This window comes from Parasteatoda tepidariorum, chromosome 4, assembly GCF_982258835.1.
Source record: "Parasteatoda tepidariorum strain Cologne lab strain chromosome 4, Ptep-v5.0, whole genome shotgun sequence".
NCBI classification, from domain to species: Eukaryota; Metazoa; Arthropoda; class Arachnida; order Araneae; family Theridiidae; genus Parasteatoda; species Parasteatoda tepidariorum.
Genome location: NC_141758.1, coordinates 38,110,644 through 38,133,485, shown reverse-complemented (window position 1 = coordinate 38,133,485; position 22,842 = coordinate 38,110,644). Strand labels below are relative to the sequence as shown.

Sequence of the window (22,842 nt, the reverse complement as noted above, 5' to 3'; positions counted from 1 at the left end):
TTGCATAGTTCCAAGACCATGATGCTGAGTCGGGATCGTTTGATGGGGAGGAACATTCGACTGGGGGGAAGCGTGGGAGGGGTTCTCTCATCCATCAAGCTAAACTACCTGCGTTTTCACGTGACAACGATGTACAATCATCGAAAGAATCTCATCATGCGGCTTTTCATTTAGGATTATTCCCTCTCTCACCCCCCTCTCTCTCTCTACTTCATTGATGATGATCATCAACAAGATTTCTCCTTCCACTCCTCCCTCACTTATCTCCCCATCTCCTTGGAATATGAAACTACATTCCTATTGGAGTTTTAAGAAGTTTTCTTTCATCTATTCTTCGAATATCTTAGATTTTTCAATAAAGTATGATTCGTTAACTGTTACAGTTCTTAAAAAAGTTATAAATATTTAAAAGCTCATTAAATTATTAAATAAAAACATTATTCAATTTATATTATCAAATACATTTTTCCCTCTGTATGCTTTATCTCTTAATTTAATGAGTTTATATTCTCATTAGAGTTTTTGTGACCTTTATTTCTTCAATATTTTGAGTTTATTAGATATTTTTAAGAGAATGTTCGATAAAATACGATTCGTTAATTGTCGATGTTCCTAATAGGTTAGAAAAATTTATAAGTTCATTTCATTATAAAATTTAAAAATTAATCAATTAATAACCACATTTTCCCCTTTATTCTATTTATTTCTCTGAAATTTGAAATTATATTCTCGTTGGAATTATAAACCTTTCCTTCATCAATTCTTAGATTATTATAATTATTTCCTTTTAAGAAAATATTGGATAAAGTTTGATTTCTAGTTAACTGCTTCAGTTCTTAATATTTTAATTATTTAAATTATAATTTAATTATCATTAAATAGAAGAATTACTCAATTAGTTATTTATATTTCCCCTCTTTTTCTGCTTATATTTTTGGAACATGGAACTAAAATCTCACTGAAGGTTTTATAAAGTTTTTTTCCCATCAATTCTTCAACTTTCGTAGATTTTTTTCTCTCTTTTTAAGATAATATTCTAAGTTTGATCATTAGTTAAGTGCTTCAGTTCTCAATAGGTTATAAGTGTTTAAAGTTTCATTTAATTATTGATTAAACAAAATTATTCGATTAACAGTTTGCATTTCTTTCTGCTATCTGTTTATCTTTATCTCATTGGAATACGACACTAGAATTTCATAGGAATTTTTAAAATTTTCTTTCATCAATTCTTCGAATTTCTTCGATTTTTTTTCTAATAAAATATATCGTATCAATATTATTTAGAAAATATTTATTTAGAAAATTTCATTTACTTATTGATTAAACAGAAGAATTATTCCATCAATAATCCTCCTTTCTCCCTCTTATATCTTCATTTCCTAAAAATTTTGAACTACGTTCTCATTGAATTTTTTTTATAAAGTTTTATTTCATTAATTCTTCAAGTTTCATGTATTTTTTTACGAGAATTTTCTATAAATTTTGATCATTAATTAAGTGTTGCAGCTCAAATTAGACTATAAGTATTTAAAATTTCATTAATTATTGATTAAACGAAACAATTATTTGATTAACAAAATTCTCACTTCCCTCTCTTATCTCTTTATCTCATTGGAATATGAATCAAGAATTCTCATAGATTATCACAGGAATTTTTAAAACTTTCTTTCATCAATTCTTTGAATTTCTCCGATTTTTTTGCATTAAAATATATTGTATCAGTCTTATTCAGAAGTTTGTAAAAATTCTTACTATATTATAAACATTTAAAAGTCCATTTATTGATTAATAGATTATTCAATCCTCCTTTCTCTCTCTTCTTTCTTCATTTTCGTGAAATTCTAGATATCAATGAAGGCTTCAAAATATTTTCTTTAGCTTTAATTTTTTTTAAAAAGTTTATTCATTAGTTAGTTGTTAAAATTCTTAGTTCATTGAAATTATTAATTAAGCAGCAGAATCATTCCATAATATATATTTTTATCGATATATATTTTTATTTTTTTTTAGAATATGAAACTAAGATTATCATTGATTATCATGTAGCTTTTTTCCAACTTATTATATTTTCGCATAAAATTATCTAATTTATTAATTTATTACAATTTTTATGTATTTTGTAATAACTCACAGCATATACAGACCCTGCCTAAATTATTGCACGCACTATAAGAGCCTATGTAAAATCTTAATTATCGAGTGATACTATACAGATTTATTGTTTTTGAGCGACTGAAACCGGTTTGTACTTGTTTACGTTCGTGTATAAATTGGGGAAGTTAGACAATATATAATATAAATTCAACAATTGGATAAATTAGATGATATATTATATAAATCATATATTATATATAATATATCAGGTATTATATTAGTATATTATAATAATTACACCAAATTATTAGATGCACTGTAGTGTTGCATGTTTTGCACGAGTTTATATGCAATACTCTTATATTTAAACATAAATGTAATGGGTTTTTATATAGGAGATTTTTTTATATTCCTCCCATTTGCATTTATTTTTAACGTATTGCATTACAATGATAACCAATTAGTACACGAATATAAGAAACTTTAAACCGGTTTTAACCACGTAAAAACTCTAAAGTTGTAGAATATCATCTGATAATTGAGATTTTACGTAGAATCTTATATTGCGTCTAATAGTTTAACCAGGGACTGTATTAGATAGACTCGTATTTGAACTATTAACTCGATAATTCTTTCCTTTAATTCCCATTCCGTAATAACAAACATGTAACTAGAAGGAAAAAAATCTATTGCTCCAAGCATTTTTTTTTTCTTTTATTGTTCGTGAATTATTAAATATAAAATTCTATCTTTCAGAGCGTTTTTTCTTCAATACCGCTCGATTTTGTTTTAAAAATAAATGTAAGGAAAATCTGCGATCTACGTTAATTACATTAGCGGCATACTTCAAGCTGTTACATTTTTAGTTCAATCAGACAAGAACTGAAAGAGTTAGTTATCAAGTCTCCAGTTTAATACGGCACTATTTACTTTTTTACGCATGCGCATATATGCATTTAAAATTTTACTGTATTAAATTACTAGGTCAAAAACATGCGAAGTTAGCAAATATATGTATTATGAGATTTATAAATTAGCTTAGGAAAAGAGGCCTTAAATAGTCGATTATGATTTTTAAGCAAATTTATATATTATGCAATTTATAAATTAGCTTAGGAAAAGAGGCCTTAAATAGTCGGTTATAATTTTTAAGCAAATTTATGCGTTATGCGATTTATAAATTAGCTTAGGAAAAGAGGCCTTAAATAGTCGATTATGATTTTTAAACAAATTTATATATTATGCAATTTATAAATTAGCTTAGGAAAAGAGGCCTTAAATAGTCGGTTATAATTTTTAAGCAAATTTATGCGTTATGCGATTTATAAATTAGCTTAGGAAAAGAGGCCTTAAATAGTCGGTTATTATTTTTAAGTAAATTTATATATTATGTGATTTATAAATTATCTTAGGAAAAGAGGCCTTAAATAGACGGTTATAATTTTTAAGCAAATTTATATACATGATTATGCGATTTATAAATTAGTTTAGGAAAATAGGCCTTAAATAGTCGGTTATAATTAAGCAAATTTATGTATTTTGCGATTTATAAATTAGCTTAGGAAAAGAGGCCTTAAATAGACGGTTATAATTTTTAAGCAAATTTATATATTATGCAATTTATAAATTAGCTTCGGAAAAGAGGCCTTAATAGTCGATTATGATTTTTAAGCAAAAATAAGTTTTTAATTGCAATATGGATACATACCCTTAGAATCTACCACCACCTGTGACTAGAATATGAAAGGGGTATAAAAAAAAAGGTCCTTTCCGTATAATCACACCTGTGGAAGGAGAACCCCATGACATTTACGGAAGTAACAAGTTCAAGAAATTTCATAAGTATGTTCCTCTAATCCAAAATTTTTTGCTGCAGTTTCAAACAAAATATTTGTTTAAATTAAAATTATGGCCAAAATGGTGATCAGAAGTTTGTTCCCTCCTATAGAGCAAAATTAGGAAATTTTGCCACTCGCGATTCGCCAGTTTTTAACACTTTTTTTAAAAGAAAATTTAAAACTATATTAAAAACTATTGATATTAATTATGTGAGGCATTTCCTTTGAAACATTTTTTTTAATATTATTTTTCTATTTTTTTAAATTATTTATTATTTTTTATTATTTTTTCTATTATTTTTTATTATTACTTTTTGTTATTCTATTAGATACAGTCTTTTGAAAGTGCGTAAAACTACAAATATTACTGTTTATTTGTACTAAAAATTACTTGTGATTATTTAAAAAAAACTTGTTAAATTAGAACGTTCTCTTTACCCCCCCCCCCTTAAAACGTTCTATTCACAACTGTTTCCCATTGATTTATATCAGACATAAATATCTTGTAAGACCACGGGACGACTTGTTAAATGTATTTTACTGAAAATTGTAAAGTAGTGTTGCATTTTGGGTTAAAAAGAAGAATGGCTCTTTTTAAGAGCCCTCCTTTGGAATCTCTTTGTGGAATGTTTAAGCCATCTCTTTACACCCGTTTAGCTCTCATTGTATGCACACATACACCCTAGGTGGTCTCATTAAACATCTCAACCTTCATGAAACGGCAGGGTGCTTCTGTCCCCAGGTGTTATGAGCACAAATCCTCTTTAAGTTTACTTTTTCTCTTCCCCTTCATACATACTTCCAAGCGATAATTTTCATGGAGCTTTCAGAGGAAGCCAGCCATCAATGGAACAGCTTATAAAAAAGAGTTTGCTCGTCTAAATAAATTTATTGATCACCCAATAAATAAAAGCACATATGCATTTATTTCTTTACGTGTTTTGAGCTATATTTTGAAAGTATTAAAACCGGAATTACAGCAGAAGTTTCGATGAATTTTTTACAATTTTAATTTGATAAAGAACATTTTTTGCATCCATATGTAGGAATCACGGAACCTGAAAGAAAAAGTAACAAAGAACGAACCAGAAAAAGGGAGTTGAAAAAGAAAGCATCAAATAAAAGCACTGCTGTAACAATGAAATAACATGAATTTAATGACAGACTTTAATGACCGATTTTATTTAATATAATTCAATGCCTCTTCTTCGTTTTTTTTTAAAAAAAATAATTCATATGCAACGTTTTATTTGAAGGTTTTAAAAATGAACTTTCAATATTATGTATTTTTGTTTAATTGGAAACATGCAAGTAACGTCATCATAGATATTTGTATCGTGTCATTTGTCAATTCAGAAACCAATCAGGTTAGACTCCCCCGTTTGACGTCGCTTACAGGTAGCTAATTAAATTTCATTTTAATCTCATGGTTTGGCATAATCATTCAATTTCTTTTCGAGTTGCAAGTACCCAATGGCATATAATACAATTATATAATACATTTAATAGTAATACTATACATAATGGATCAATTTAAAATAGTCTATCAGAAAGTTAATCTTGCGATAAGTGAAAAATATTGACAAACATTTAAGAAAACATTCTGATTTAAGTCTATATATGCAATTTACAAAAAAAAAAAAAAGAAAGATTAACAAAGATTTTATTAGTGTTTGTCTTCTCAAATATTACTTCAACCTCTGGCAAATCGCAATTAATTAGCTCAATCTATTTTGGTGTTTAAGTCAAAATTGGTAATTATTCCAATACTGATAATTTAGTCAGGTAAAGGCTGCTGACTTCTTGGAAGTGGGCGCTTTCTGACTTCTTCCATACAGTAGCTCTTCATTATGCGATGCAATTGAACAAATACTGGGGGGAATTTTAACAATTTTTCAAGGTGCAGACATTTCTCCACCCTACCTGGGAGGGTGCTTTCTTCACCTATACCTTCCAGCTACAAAGCAGACAAAATTTATGTTTACATCCGCAGTCGTTTATCTTGATTTGACTGACTTTGTTCCGCATCATTGACTAACTGACCGGCACCTGACACACCCAGTCAACCCCCCAAAGGGTGCACCCAGTCGAAGAAACGAACATTTTTTTGGAGACAGAGAAAGTGGTTGGATGATATTGCAGAGATTTGGAGCGTCGTGTTTGTCCGAATTTTATTTAGGTTTCTTGAATATTCTCAGCGGTTGGGTGTTGCAGATATAAAGGTAGGAACTTATTGTTCTTAGTTCAATTTTTACATCATTAATTCCATTTTATTCGATTGTTATATATCATTGATTAAATTGTAGCAAATAAGTCACCAGAATCTAAAAACTCCTTAAGTATCTTTTTAAATCTGGAGTAAATTTGGTTACTTTTTGCGTCATTGATTCAATTGTATATTTTTTTGGCGTAATTGATTCAGTTGCATTCAATTTGCTATGCCAGTGATTCAGATATATTTGATATTTTGCTTCAATGATTCCATCGTATAGAAAATTTATTCGAAAAAAAAAAAAAAAACTCAAATAATTTAATTTATAGAGGGGAGAAAATGGTTGTTTATATCTAATTTGTTCAATCGTTATTAGAATATTTTTACGTTATTGATTCAATTGTAGATGAAATGTCACATGAATCTGAAAAAAAAAAAAAAAAAAAACACCAAATGACTTTGTTAAAATTGTGACGGGATTATATTTATATACATTTGTTTCTTTCTTCTTCTTTTTTTTGTTTTTTTTTTTGTCATTGACTTAACTGTAATACATTGATTCAACTGTGTCATCAGCAATTGTATAAAGGAAGTCGCACAGCTAAATTAAAGGGTAAGGGGGAATATAATGATAAATTATGATTTTCAGATGGGCAATGAGATGTTTCTATGTTTTGAACTGTTTTCTGGATTTACAGTTTCTGAAACTTTTATGGTACCTATATGGAAAAATACTAAAGAATAAAAATTTGATGCCTTTGAAGGAACTGTAATACACAATTGATTTATAAAATGTCTTTAAAAAGGGAGTTATTAAAAACCTTTTCTACATACAAATTTTTATTCAGTTTGTTGTCTGTTACCAAGAAAAAAAAAAGTAATATTCACGACGTGGTAAACTTACACTGGTTGTGTAGAGTTAAAGCGTTACTTGCCGTGCTGATAGAAATTAGTTTTCGTCGAACGAATACACCACGATGGTTAGTAAAGATAAAAGTTCATATATGTTTTTTAAAAAATTACACTTGTATTACTTTTTAAAAAATTACTGTACTTGAATTACACAATTTGTACAATAATATTTTAAATTTTATATACATTTATCCCTTTGGCGCAGATGGGACATCGGTGTCCCTTTTATACATTTTTTATGATTCTTTAATTAAAAATAAAAATATATTTTGGTATATTTTAACTATAAAAACAGTCTAATAGTTACTAATCGAATCTATTAGATTCTCGGGATTACATTGGTTTTAAAATACAAAACTTAAAAAAGTATTTAAAATCCAAAAAAAAAAAAAAAAAAGTAAAACGTAGAAGTAGTTTTTCTTTATTCATATTCAAAAATTTATCAAAAATTCATTTTGTGATTGTAAGAAATTTCAATGATGACTTACTATTTCTCTTAGATATAAATAACTGCAAATAAGTGCAAATTAGAAAAATTATTGTTTTTATTTAGGCCATGTGTGAAAAATGTTATCAAAAGGGGACACAAGCATCCGATGCTTTATTTCATAACCAAAAATTATTAAAGTGCTAAATATAACATTTTTCATTTATTTTGACTGAACTTAACAAAATAATGAACAAAGTATGAAAAAATAATTAATGAAAATTCTGTATCAAAGGGTTAAAAACCTATCAACAGTATTGTTCACTACTATAGTATTGTTAATACTAAAAGATCGATATAGTTTATTGCTGTGGTGCTGAACGCATATTAACGACTGAAACAGAGAAAAAATTTGGTGGCTGTGAGAGTAGACATAGGACCGCACAGTGTTTATGGGTTAAATTATTCGACTGTGTGTTTTGTAATTTATGACTAATTTGTGTCTTTTTCACAAACTGTAAAATCTCGATATAACGACTACGGCATATTACGAGAAGTCTGCCATTACGAGCATTTGAAGTAACGAAAATTTTATATTTATAATGAATTAAAAACTACTAGCCTTCTGCTATATATTTTTCTGCTGTTTAAATTAGCCAAAGCAAGCAAAGAAGGACAAATTGAACGACATTATTATTTATGCCCATTAATACAACAAAGCGAAAAGTGAACATCATTTCATCTTATCATTTTCTTCTTCCAATCTTAATTCTTTTTGTTAATATGTTGGTAAGCTCTAGACAATTTATCTTCCTCCTCAGGAAATAAAAAAGATCTTTTGAATTTTTCAGGATTCCTGGTAGGAATCTCCTATTTGTTAGTTAAATATCTACCGTGCAGTTTAAGAAAAGACCATTGTGGGATAGGATTTTAGTAATCTGCGACAGTTCTGTTTTATTTCGAAACATAGCCATATATGCTTTCAAAACAATATAACAGCTTTTAAGCTTAAAGGTTAAACTCGTTGGGCAGAAATTTAATTCGTGTTATCTTTTAAGATACATATCGTAGAATTATTAAAAAAAAGGATTAAAATTTCGTAGTCTTACTGGAATCCTAGATTTGACGACAGATTTCGATAAATAAGGAGAACATTCGTTCTTGAAAAACAAAAACTATATGAAGTTGCAAGAGCATTGGATTTCATTGGACCACTAAAAATGGCACGTCTTATGCTGTCATGCCCTTAACAAATCAAATGCGAGATAAAGAATTTTTACTTTTATTTCGCCGTAGAAGAAAATCGTCAACAAGAAACAATATTTATTATTCTGAGTTTCTTTGAATGTGAACAGAACGGCGTATATTTGTCACGATTTTTAGATATCATTTTTATTAACTCTTATTATTTGTTAATCGATTGTACTATAAATTTTGTCTTACACATTTCACACGATTTAAGATATAACAAAAAGAAGGTAGGCTGCAATATCGTTTCAAGAGTTGGCGAAGTTGATATTCTTTCGCGCTGGAAGCATCTATTTAGAGTGCACTTGATGCAAAAAGGCCCTCTCCATAGGAATAATTATTTTTTTCTTAACTTACAACAGAGTATAACTTTGTAATCAACTGAATCAACAATAATTAACTGAAATCAACATTCATTTTTATCAACGACGTTAAAAACTTTTGTACACTATTACACTAATTTTTTTATTGCTATTTTAATGTTAAATACCTATATGTAATTGCTCATAGCTTCAAGCTCGCTATAACGATAATTCCATCTGCTATTGTGGATAGTCGTTATAACGAACTGCTACTTTATTAGTATGGATTCCAGATTCTGTAATGTTTCATGTTTTTAATATATAAAATTAAATGTGCTTGGTTTCATATTTTAAGAATATTTTTCGATTGAACTTTTTAATGAACAGGTTTGTTTATTTATTTATTACTCGCGTTGATCGATAAATAAATAAATAACCGCGCTGCAAATTAAAGAACTACCAGTTTTGCTTATTTTACCAGCACAGCAACGCCTCAATAGAACTTGAAAACAGCTTAAAACAGCGTTAGATTCTAAATTGTTTTTACTTCACTTAACATTTAAGAAACATTTATTTTGTTTTTCTCTCTACGCTGTGAATTTGAAGTATTTGCTGTTGTATGCTTTTCTAGCTAAGAGAGAGAGAAAGGCGAAAGAAAAAAAAAAGTGCTTACTTGTTTTATTTTGCTTCCTAGTTCAGCACTTATTGGACGGGTTTCGAACGAATGCTTAATTTTATTACCGACTCTTAATTTATTTTTCTTTGCCATTGTTTCTATACAAAATATTTTTTTACGCATTTTTTCCCCTTTGATTTTAAAAGTATCATTACAGTTCAAGAGATATATTCAACTTCAACTTTGTAACTTCAGAGTTTTTATAATATGATCTGGTCATGTACTAAAAACAACGTTTTATGTACAGTCTCAACACCTGCTTTCACAAGCAGGCTGTTCAGCATGTTATTATTATTCTTTATATATATATATATATATATTTTTTTTTAATGTTAGATTTTATTTTTTATAACCGGCTTTGAGCAGCTGACCCAATTACGAGTTTAATGGCTACCAATGTTTCAACCCCATAGCCTTGTAATTTTGTACTTAACCCAGAAGACATGGGAACTCCTCGATCAAGCAATGAGATAAAATAGTTTTAGTGGAGGACTTTCTTTTTGCTTTGACTAAACCGTATTTGCATTACACGGAAATAAAAACCACGAAACCTTCCACGGTTAACCCGAATGCAAGGAGATTCTCACCCATGATACGACTACTACTGAGAATATTTTATGTCAACACTGTGATCGGTGCAAGCTGGGATCTGAATTCATATCAGCCAACCACCGTTGGGATTCGAACCTCTGTTACCTCAGTGGAACGCTCTATCCTCTAAGCCACCGTAGCTCTTATTTTTATTATTTTATAACCGTCGTTGAACAGCCGACCAAATTTTGAGTTTACAGCTACCACTGTTCAACTCCGTAGCCTTATTTTGATCCTAATCCAAAAGACAAGGGGAACTCCTGAATCAAGTATAGGGAGAAATTTGCGCAGTCGCTTTACATAGAGAGGAAAACCACGAAAACTCCTCACGATTAGCTTGACGACAGGGGAACTTAAACTCATAATCCACCTACCTCTGAGGATTTTTTACGTTAGGATTGTGGTGGGTGTGAATCCGGTGGGGAATTCGTATCGACCAGGGATTCGAACCAGGGTCACCTCATTCGGAAGCGAGTGCTCTATCTCCTAAGCCACCACGGTTCTTATTTTTATTATTGAAAAATCAAAACTTTTTTTTTCTATTTGTTATAATCTATGACCTAAGTACAGCTCTTGAATTCAGTGGTAGCAACTGAATTTAAGTACAGCTCTTAAATTCAGTGGCTATCTACGTAGTTGGAGGCGCGATATAGCCAAGACTGGCTCTTGAGCCAAAAACCCAAACAACCAACCAAATTCAGTGGTCTTCATATTTCTAAGGTCTTGCAGAGAAAACAAGAAATGAAAACCACCAAAAACATTTAAAATAATCGAAACCATGGAATAACTATGTACTTATCGCTTACATGGACTATGTGTTGGCGACGGTTTTTCAGAGTAGACGGTTTTTCAGACTGAATGTATAAGATGTACTATCTAATTCATTATAAAATTTTAATGGAATAAATGAACTTTACTTAAATCGGTATCTTTCTAATTATTTAATAAACCTTACTTATAATATTAACTAAGTAAACTATGCTTATATCATTTGTATGCTAGCGAACTTGCCTTTATAATCTCTACTTGTCATACTATAATATCTACTTGGCACAAGTACCAAACAGAACTTAACTGTTCATGGATTGTTATTCAAGTTATTTCCTTGAATCCAAAATTATTCTTACTTAAATTCCACTTACTTCTACTTTTAAGTTGTGCAAATTTGATCAAATAATAAATGAAAAACACTTATAATTAAAATAATAATGATTAAATCTATTTCAAAAATTTATCACCGTACTTTCACCTGGTGTACTAAAACAGATTTATGGAAGTAACGCATTATTTTTATAGCAAGCACGACTATTTTTATTTCATAGCAAGCAGCATGGTTCTGCCTGCAGATTTGAAATACTGCGGCACAAAATACTCCTTATTTCAGAAAGAATTACTATTAACAATGCTTTAACATGTTTATTATTCATAGCTGTTATATTTTTCGTATTAGCCTCATATAATATATTAGTCTCATAACATTGGAAATTGCATGTTATTTTCATTATCGACACAATTGGATACTTGCAAGTGACGTCATCGTAGGCAAATCGTGGCATTTGTCGATTCACAAGACAATGAGGTTTGAATAACACGCGTGACCTCACTTTCTGGCTTCTAATTAAATCAGATTTAAATCACGTGATTATGCCTAACCACTTCACTTCTTTTCGAGTTGAAAGTACCCAATTCCCGATTCTACTGATTTAAAATAATTGTCACGTAAAATAACTGTCACCTCCAGGAATTAAATTGTTTTTCGAAAGATTGCTAGTAACATTTTTATGAAAACGTGCCTTATAATAAATGTTATACCTTATATCATTGAAAAAAAGAAATCCTGTTGCCATGTTCAAATTGAGTAATTCATAAACCATAGTCTTTCAGTGATGTATGTCATGCCCTGGTATTTTCCTCTGGTCTTATTCTCCTTCTTCGCCCGTACTTCTTCCACCCAGAGCTCACAGACATCCGGCAGTCGCCTCCCGGAACTGAAGGTGCTCCTCAACTCCCAGAGTCTATCGAGGATCAGTAATCCAGGTCTAGATCTTATCCGGCAATTGGTGCATGAACTGCACGAGTGCCGTACCAGCAAAGCACCGGCCATGAGGAAGGTTATGCTCTCCAATAAAACAGTTACCTGTAATGACGGATCCCCGGCAGGGTAAGTTAGTTTAGCATGTCCTTGGGTAATCTATTTTAACATATTTCTGCTGTATCACCTCGAATCGGTATTTTAATTTAGCATATGTATAGTTTAACTCCTAATGTGCAATCTTACTTTAATATTTCTGTTGTATTATCCTAATGGGTGATTTATTTTAACTTATTTCTGGTTTACTCCTAATGGGTGATTTATTTTAACTTATTTCTGGTTTACTCCTAATGGGTGATTTATTTTAACTTATTTCTGGTTTACTCCTAATGGGTCATTTTTTTAAACATATTTTTGTTGCATTATTCTAATGGGAGATTTATTTAAAAATATTTCTGTACTATTATCTTAATGGGAGATTTATTTTAACAAATTTCTGTTGCATTATTCTTTTGGGTGGTCAAAGTCTTTTTCTTCTCAGTCAAAGTCATTGTCTTTTCAGCAATTTTCGGCTGACTTATTTTAAATGGGTGATTTATTTTAAAACTATCATTCCTAAAGTTATTTAAGTTTAAGTCAAATCAAAGTGCCTTTATGGAATTTTATTTCACGAAAACTATTCGGTTGATATTATATCTTGTATCGATTGTATTTTCAACCGATATTGTATCGATATTAGGTTCTTATAGTTAACTACGTACTTTAAAATAAAGAAAGAATTTTCATCTAATTCAAATTTTTTTTTTACCATTATTAAAATAAATAATAGAACATAAATGGAAAAATATAATAAATAATTATGAAACTTTATTCTATAATTATATTAGTATTTACGACATTTATAATTACCCGTAAAATTACTTGATTTCCTTAAATATTTCCAAAGGTATGGCTAAATATGCAAAAAGTTAGATTATCATTAAGGAATCTACACCTTCGACCATTCTCGTGACCAAACTATTAAGACCATATTTTAAAGTTCGCAGCTACCCTCCATATTTTGAAGATCAAAAATTCGACTCCGTCGTAAAAAGGTATGTTTATACAGAGAAAGTACTATGTGTATGATTTAATATCCTAAAATATCGCCTGTACCAATTAGCAAATTTAAGGTTATACCCTCGAACTATTAAGATTAAGTCTAGTACGTGAAAATTCGTTCATTAGATCAAAAGTTACTCAGGATGTTCCCTTTTTGGGCCCACTCTACAACAATTATTTAACTATTGCTGTAAAATTAATGAAATATTTAAAATTTTACAACTTTCTATTCAAAATGAAGCTAGATATTGTTGCTTACATTTTATTAATAGGTTTCATCGATTTTACACGGATTTTTTTTTATGAAATGGGTTCTCAATTCTTTATTTTTGAAGCCGTGGGCTTGATTTATAAAAATTATAATGCACGAATCTTATGGAATTTCTCCCACTTTCCTTAGATAAAATTGACCGAATTTCAAACGATTTTTTTTCTCTCCTTTTTTTAGTGCCACTTATTATCAAATATGGTCTCTACATTTTGCCGAAGATAAATACCATTAAGAAAATGTATAGAAAATTTCTAAAAGATCGGTATATTATTCGTGTTTACTCCAAAGTTACTTTTTTTCAAAGATTCTACGATAATCATTTCTCAATGTTTAAATTTCCTAAATTTTTTGATGAGAATTTTTTTAAATAGTGTCCCAATTTTTCTCAAATAATATTTTGCATGAGGTAATTTTATTCCTTTCTTTCTTTTCTTTTTTTTTCTTTGAGTGGTGATTTCGTTTCGGCACATATATCTATAATCATATTAGCTTCAATTGTAAAAAACAAATTAAAATTAATTATATTCAAGACAGAACTTTCCATGGTAATAATTTTTGTTGAGTGGGGATAAAGGAAAATCGAAATATTTAAATATTGGTTCTGTTCTAATGTGTTTGTTATACGACCTATTCGAATCTTTTTCGCCGATAAAGAGACAACACAGCTCATTATTCACTGACATGTAATTAGGCTCTGATCCCCCCTCTTCCTTATCTTATTTCTAGGTTGCTATAAAACTTTTTTTTTTCTGGAGGGGAAAAAAAGAAAGAAATTATAAAAAGGGGGATGAAGGAATCCATCAGACCCCCCCCCCTTCTCTCTTCTCGTTTTTTACATGAATGGGCGATGATCGGAAGCTAGGGTGGCGACTGCAGCCGCGTAATTACAAATTAATCGGCTTGCCGAAAAGGCGGCTTATTTATTTATCAGCTCGCCGACGAGTGACGAGAGATTGCGGGTCTCGATTAGGGCCTCAATGCGAGATTAGCGCACGCTGAGCGGCTTGCATTAAGTAATAAGACCGTTCGTTACGAAAGGGACTCTCTACAAATTTCTGAAATAAATTTTGAATTTCATTTATTTCTTTTTCTTTTTGTTTGCGGTGATTTCCCATTCTGGAGATTTAAAATTAAATTGAATTTTTAGTGCGAGTATTAGAAGTTATGGCACATTTTTCACGAGGGCGTAAGTCGTAAAAAGAGTAATATATTTCTGTGATTGTGGTACTACTTAATAAAATTCGGGAAACCTAATAATACCTATTAGAAAACAATACTTAGAAACAGACTACTGGAAAAATGTTAGCTTTCAAAAAATGTAGCTTAATACTATGTTTCTTAAGCACTCCATGCGTACCTAAATTTTCCTAAAATTGAACTTAAGTTTTTTTTTTTTAAAATCTAAAATTCTAATGCTCTTTTACTTGGAAAAATTATCCTCAGTTCTAAACTACCGATATTCTAAACATTAGTAACATATTCATGTAATGCATATATAAACCCATTACTTCGTTTTTGATATTTTGGTTGCCAAAAGTCCTTCTTTGCTAACTTTTTATAATCGAAATAAAATTTAAAAATTTAAATTACTTTACATTAATAAATTTTATTATTTGATAATTGAACTATTTAATTTTTTTTATAATTATTTAATTGCCATTTATTAATTAAATACAAGTTAAATGTACTTGGATCACAGAGCAATCAGAAAAGATCTACACAAGTTAGTTTACGAGTGATAACGATTTAATCTTTCCGAGGAGGAATGTATAGGGGAGAGTGGGGTCAATTGTAACATTTTTTACTTAACTATTTTTAACTAACAAAAAATCCAATATATTATTAGTATTTATAGACAGACGTGTAAAGTAGACTATCCTCTACTAGAAGAAAAATAAATATCTGATTTTAAATATTATTATATTAGTTATTAACAATTTTTGACAGTCGTGCACTTGTTACAATTGTCCCCACTAACGGGGTCAATTGTAACAGTTCATAAATTCAACTAAAACATAGTTAATTATACATATTATCATAGTTGTGATATATTTTTTTATTGATCAAAATAGTAGTGATATTTTAGGAGTAAAAATAATAATGAACAGACCTAAAGGGTTAAACTTTTAACTTTAAGGGGTTAAAAGTTTTAATTTATGCTGTGAAAGGTGACAAATAAAATAATGCACATGCAACATAATATAAATGCTATAGGAAACTATTGGTGGTTCTTAAAGAGTTAAGTAATGGTTTGTAAACATAAGATTATTTATTTTCAACTGTTACAATCGTCCCTTTACTTATTGTTACAATTGTCCCCAAGACGCCATTTCAGCTTCATTTGTTAAAAACAATGCTAATTAATTAGCAAAACTAATCTTTTTTTTATTGAAATGTTAATTAAGGTGTCCACTTACATATTCGGTTACTAATTTTTATTTGTTTAACCAAAATTACTTTGTTATAATATAGTATTCTAATACCAAAAAAAGTACTTGCGTGGCGTGAAAATATCTTTTGCGATGTAACTCTTTCAAAAGTACATAAAAATGGTTGCCATCAGGGGTGTACATGTAGATTTGTTAAATGCACCTTGTGCGCCACCTAGGAACCAAATCTAGAACCCGACACTCGTAATTTTTGCTCTGTTACAATCGTACCATGTTACAATTGACCCCACTCTCCCCTAATGTTTTTAAACGTTATACACGTTTTTATACGAAAATAATAAAGAGAAAGCTGGAATCGTTTTAACGATTCCAGCTTTCTCTTTATTATTTTCGTATGCAACTAATAAAATTTCGATAAAAAAAAATTAGTCTATGTCACCTGATCGTCTTATGAACCAAGTAAAGATCTTTATGGTGGAATCACAGAAAAAAAGCATGAGGATAAAAGTTCTGGAAGAAAAAGCCCGAAAAAAAGCCCCTCCTAATCTATTATATAAATTTAATCGCCCGGTTGGATTCACGCCGTCATCTAATTTGATTCGAATAGGTATTTAATTGCATTAAATTCTGGCACTACGGCCCGAATTGAATCAACTGTTAAATTCCTATAATAACCAATTGGGTTCCTTTTTTTCGCTTTTTTTGTACTTATTTTCCGGGCTTTTTCTTCCAAAATGCTTTTTATTTATATATTTACCTTTTTTTTTGTCTTGATATCTTGGTACTCTCTGCTCAAAAAAAGGCAATTAAGTACATTGAGCCAATAATAATAAAAAATAAATGAATAAAAATATCACATTGAATAGCATTTACTTATGTGAGTGGATTTTCACGTACTTAGTGCCAATCTTAAAAGTTTAAAAAAGCATCACAGAGGCTGATTAATTAGTGTTAGTTATTTATGTAGCAAACAGATACTTTCCACGAAAAAGCATCCTTTCCCCCCTCAAATTTGAAAACTTGAAAATTCAAAAACTTGAGAGCATTACTTAATGTTAAATTCACTTATTGCATATCTCGAAATATCCCAGAAACTTTTTAAGTGAACCGAAAAGTTGCTTGCACGCAATTATAAAACACGCTTGTCTAAAAATAATTTCATCCAAAAAATTTTTTTTTTGCTTTTTATTAAATAATAGTCAAAAAACGTTTTGAATTTTAAGGTACGGAAATTTACTCACCATTCCAAAGTACGTAATTTTAAATGACAAAATTTAAATGAAATCAACCGAATACCTACTAAAAGAAGAAAATTTAAATATAAGATTTTTTAGAAATTTTAAAGCTCAGAAAGTGTTCGACCAATTGTTTTCAATTTTTATAATTCTTCTTTTAAAGTTACATATTTTTTTAAATTTTGTCATTTTAAAATTATGAAGGAATTATGAAGCAAGAATTTTGTATACCCTACAAATAAAAATGCTTTCGACTTTTATTAAGTTTAATAATAAAAATAATAATTTCTAAATCATTTATATAAAGGAATTCAGTAATTATGAGCAAAAAGTTTTAAAATTGCTTTCTTGTACCTGAAATACGACAAAATGCGCAAAAAATGAAATTAATATTAAGAAACCTAAAAGTTTTGACAGCTCTCCTGGCTATATTATCGGTACCCTATTTTTCAGATTGCGGCTATGGTCCATATTTCTATGATTATACCTAAGTTTATTGCGGAAAAGTTCAAATTTGTTCGGAACTTAATTTAGTTCTAATTAACTAGCATATTTGAGGTCTACACTTTTAGCGATATTAGGTTTGACTTCTGGTTCATGAAAATCCGACCATTGAAAAAAAAAGTTATTTAGGGTTATATTTATTTATTTATCGTTTAAAGTAGTTTTACTAATTGTGTAACAAAACTAAGACTTTTTTTTGCCTCTTTCAATAATTGTCGGAGGGGGGAATTAAATTTTATCCTACTCAATATAAAAAAACGCGAAACATCTCCTATCATTTTTTTTTTTAATTATTACACTTTATCGGCCAATACTTTTTAATTCTTATTCCTTGAAGGATTAAATTTGAAGTTTCTTTTATTCCTTTGAAAAATGTTTACAGTGGATTCTCAATTAAATTACGCCATTTTGCATTTTAATACTACCATCTAAAGCAGGGATGGGGAAACTACGGCCCGCGGGCCAACTGTGGCCCGCCGGAAGGTTTTATCCAGCCCGCGGATGGAATTTTAACTTGCTGATCTGTGGCGAATATAAACAATATACATCCATTTTTAACTTTCTCTATTTTTGTTCTACAAAATAATAAATTGATGGAGGCTAGCACAGACAGCTTCAATTGGTGAAATGAGCAGAAGTTCTTTATAGAATAGCCGTAGATTGGTGCCATCTGAAGCAATTGTTTCTGAATATGCCAAAAATTGAGTTTTACAAATCATTACCAAAAGCTAGTTTCCCAAATATTTCAAGGCTAGAAAATCAGGGCTATGTTTGCTTCCTTTTATTTATGTGTGAACAAGTGTTTTCATCTACAAACCTGAGAAAAAATCATTTCAGAAGTAGTTACCTAGAAGTAGTTTACCCTTGTTCCTTAAAATAAGTACATCTCACTTGGAACCTTAATATAAGGAACTTTTAAAAATGAAATCGCAATTTCATTCATCTCATTAAATATTTACATTGAAAATTGCATATAGTAATTTTTTTTTATTTTAGATGTTTTTATTTAGCCCACCAAAAAATTTTTTCTTCGATTTTTGGCCCTCGACCAGAAAAGTTTGCCCATCCCTGATCTAAAGCATTACGAAAAACCATTATCTCCAAAAAAGCATTGCTATAAGTTATCTTGCTAGCTGAATCTTATCTGAACTGAATGTGACATCTCACGTTATTAACCCCTTCCGGACAGGAGGAAGGGTTTAATTTCTTTCCCAGGCCCATACTCTCTTGAGTATACGTATTAAATAGTACTTATACGTACTAATACGCGATGTAATACGTGATAACCGAATTAAAATCACGTCAGTATTATCTTGGGCCGCTGGAGTCAGAAAGACTGGTTTCAAATATGATCTTGTGGGACTTGAAGGGAGAATCGCTGAAGGGATTGATGGTACTGAATATTGGTCGAGCATTTCAATGTGAATTAATATTATACTGCGAAAACTTTTAAGATGTTTTAACGCATTTTGTCAATACATAATGTATTTTTTAAAAGCTCCCTGGTATAGCTAAATACAGTATAGAGTCAGTATGCTGTATAGGAGTTTTTGATAGAAATGATTTCAGCCTAGCGTTCATTGTCAATAATCTGTTTCTCACACTCAGTAAAAAAAAAAAAAAATTCTTTATACTTACGTCAAAAAATCGTAAAATTATTCAATCAAAAAAAGTTAAACCCATGGAATGAATTGACTGGCTTTAAAATAATTTCGATAAATATTCTTTTCAACAATCATAAAAGATACTTTAAAATTCGCATGCATATGTCATCGGCAAATGCCGACATCAAAGACGATGCCTGGCGTTTTAAAGCTAAGCATGAAATATGAGAATTATAATGCACGTTACGTAAGCATTTCATGCAATGACAAATGCGATGAAAGATGAGAAGTTTAGATACTTTCTTCAGGCATTGTGTACAATGACAAATACTTATTAGGAAAAGTATGGAGCATGAGAATTTTTATACACTTTATTTAGGCATCGAATACAATGGCAAATACTTTTTAGGCGATGTAGGAGATTTGAGAATTATTATACTTTACTTAGGCAATGTTTGCAATGACAAGTTCTCTTAAAGCAAAGCATGATAGCATGGTGTGGTGAATGTAAATCACTGAGAAAAAAACAGCGTATTATTTATTTTTTTTAAAAATTTTTTTTAACAAAAATATCGCCGAGTTAACAGTTCCTCCCCCCAAATTTTTTTTATTAAATCAATTATTTTATGAAACGCAAATTTTAATTCAATTTGAAAATTGGATAATTATAAATAATATCCGATTAGGAATAACACCATTTTTAATAATATTGAGTAAATGTTTTCCAAAGAAATTGAATACATTTTTTATTTTAAGGTAATTTTTTTATTGTTTTTTGAGTTTCTTCTTTCGAATGAAGGACATTTTTTAAAAATTTTTATTTCTCAAGCATCTTAGCATTTTCAATTAATAAATTCCAGTGGTCGTGGAAAATAATGTTCTGCGGAAGTTGGACACGTGCCTCTAAATTCTTTTCTAAAACGTATGGTATGCATCCCTGCAGTTCAATATCCTCTCATATCTGCAGAGAAGTTTTTCTTCCATTCTTAAAAAAAAAAAAAAAAAAGAAGAAAAAAGAGAGAAGGTGTGTAGTACAGGAAAGCGAATTTGCAGATAACATAACGATGAAGATACATTGCTGCGTCGAATCATAGACGAATTAACCAGAAGATTTTAATTAAAAATGTATACCTCCTTATAATGCTAAATAAAGCGGTTTTTCTTTTTTTTTTTTTCTTCCTCATGGCGCATCTTTCATCAGTGAAAAAAATGTCCCGTACAAAATAGCACTGAGAAAAGAAAATCCGAAGAAAAAAAAGAACACTGTGAAAAAGACACAACAATTACTATATACTAATTAAATTACTGATTTGATTCGGGGCGTTGAACACGAATTTATGTAATTGAATGTTTATTCGAGTGCAATTAGGTACTTCGTAAAAAATTATACAAAATACAATGTTTAATATGAAGTTTGCGGAAACAAACTTTTAATAGCAATTCTAAGTTATGTATGAATTTTCTGTATAATTTGCTATGTAAAATACACCAAAAAAAAAAAAAAAATTGACCACCCTGAATAACTCTTGACCTAATGTTCGGATCTTCACATTCTAGGACTCAATCTTAATAGATCGAGGTGGTGACTTCAAATATCGTAATTAATAAGTAAATTTTAATAAATATTTATTATTTTTATTTAATAATGGTTGAAAAAGTTTTGAATTGTAAGGCATATTTTTTTTGTCGAATTTTAAAATATAATTTTACATAGCAAAATACAAAATTTGAGTTTCAGACTTTTTTGAAATTTGAGTATCTGACTTTTTGGAAATTCCATGCTAAAATTATATAATTTGCCATGAAAAAAAATATATTATTTAAAATGATGCAAAAAAATTGTATATCTTACAATTTTTTTCACTCAAATTTTTTCGACAAAAATTAAATAAAAAATAAAAATAATAAATTTCGATAAAAAAATAATAAATAATTACTGAAAGTTATTTTTTGTAGGAACTATCTTTGAAAAAAGGAATTTTATAATTGGGTGCAAATATTTTTCATTTCGTTAAAAAAGTTTTCGAGACATAGCGAAATACGCAAAAAGTAAAATTAACATATGGGGACCAAACGCTCTCCTGACCAAACTATTGGAATCGTATTTCCCAGATTGCAGCTACTTCCTATATTTTGAGGGTCAGAAATCGAATTCGTTAAAAAAAAGTTATGTTTATTGAGAGAAAACACAATTTTGTGTCTGATTTCGTAACTTAAAATATCGTCCACACTAGTTAATTAGTCTATTTGAGGTCACCCCTTCAAGTCATTAAGTTTGAGTCCTAGAGCGGGAAGATCCGATCATTAGATCAAAAGTTATTCCTGGTGGTCCTTTTTTTTTTTTGGCTCACTGTACGTAGCAGTTGACTCATATTGACAGTTAGAATGTTGATCTCACAGATTCGTGAGTTTGATCCTGACGATTGAACCACGGAAAAATAAACCAATAAGACAAGCCCAAAAAAGCACGAAAAAAATCACAGGAAAAGAAGTCATGTTATTAATTGTAATAAGAATTTAACGTCTAATTAAATCGAATTCGTTAAAAAAAAAGTTATGTTTATTGAGAGAAAACACAATTTTGTGTCTGATTTCGTAACTTAAAATATCGTCCACACTAGTTAATTAGTCTATTTGAGGTCACCCCCTCAAGTCATTAAGATTGAGTCCTAGAGCGGGAAGATCCGATCATTAGATCAAAAGTTATTCCTGGTTGTCCTTTTTTTTTTGGCTCACTGTACGTAGCAGTTGACTCATATTGATGGTTAGAACGTTGATCTCACAGATTCGTGAGTTCGATCCTGACGATTGAACCACGGAAAAATAAACCAATAAGACAAGCCCAAAAAAACACGAAAAAAATCACAGGAAAAGAAGTCATGTTATTAATTGTAATAAGAATTTAACGTCTAATTAAATCGAATTCGTTAAAAAAAAAGTTATGTTTATTGAGAGAAAACACAATTTTGTGTCTGATTTCGTAACTTAAAATATTGTCCACACTAGTTAATTAGTCTATTTGAGGTCACCCCCTCAAGTCATTAAGATTGAGTCCTAGAGCGGGAAGATCCGATCATTAGATCAAAAGTTATCCCTGGTGGTCCTTTTTTTTTTGGCTCACTGTACGTAGCAGTTGACTCATATTGATGGTTAGAACGTTGATCTCACTGATTCTTGAGTTCGATCCTGACGATTGAACTACGGAAAAATAAACCAATTAGACAATCACGAAGAAATCACGTTATTAATTGTAATTAGAATTTATCGTCTAATTCTATTCGGGCCGTTGAATTCGCACTTAATGTAATTGAATAATTATTCTAATATAATTAGATATTTTACAAAATATTCATCACGATACAAAGTTTAATTGGAAATTCACTATAAGGGAACGTTTAATACTAC

The 22,842-nt window shown here is 29.7% G+C and overlaps 1 protein-coding gene across 5 annotated transcripts in view; it reads left to right on the top strand.

The window, feature by feature from the left end:
- Notum (palmitoleoyl-protein carboxylesterase notum) overlaps positions 1-22,842 on the top strand; it is a 58,959-nt gene that overhangs the window by 6,018 nt on the left and 30,099 nt on the right. For 2 of the 5 annotated variants that reach the window (XM_071182181.2, XM_016062670.4), the window contains exon 2: positions 12,177-12,461. In XM_071182181.2, coding sequence (XP_071038282.1) covers positions 12,187-12,461 — 275 coding nt within the window. In that variant the 5' untranslated portion in view covers positions 12,177-12,186. Of the gene's footprint in view, positions 1-5,921; positions 6,155-12,176; positions 12,462-22,842 lie in introns of those variants that run through there. The other 3 variants (XM_016062593.4, XM_016062744.4, XM_016062823.4) reach the window with 3 other exon arrangements.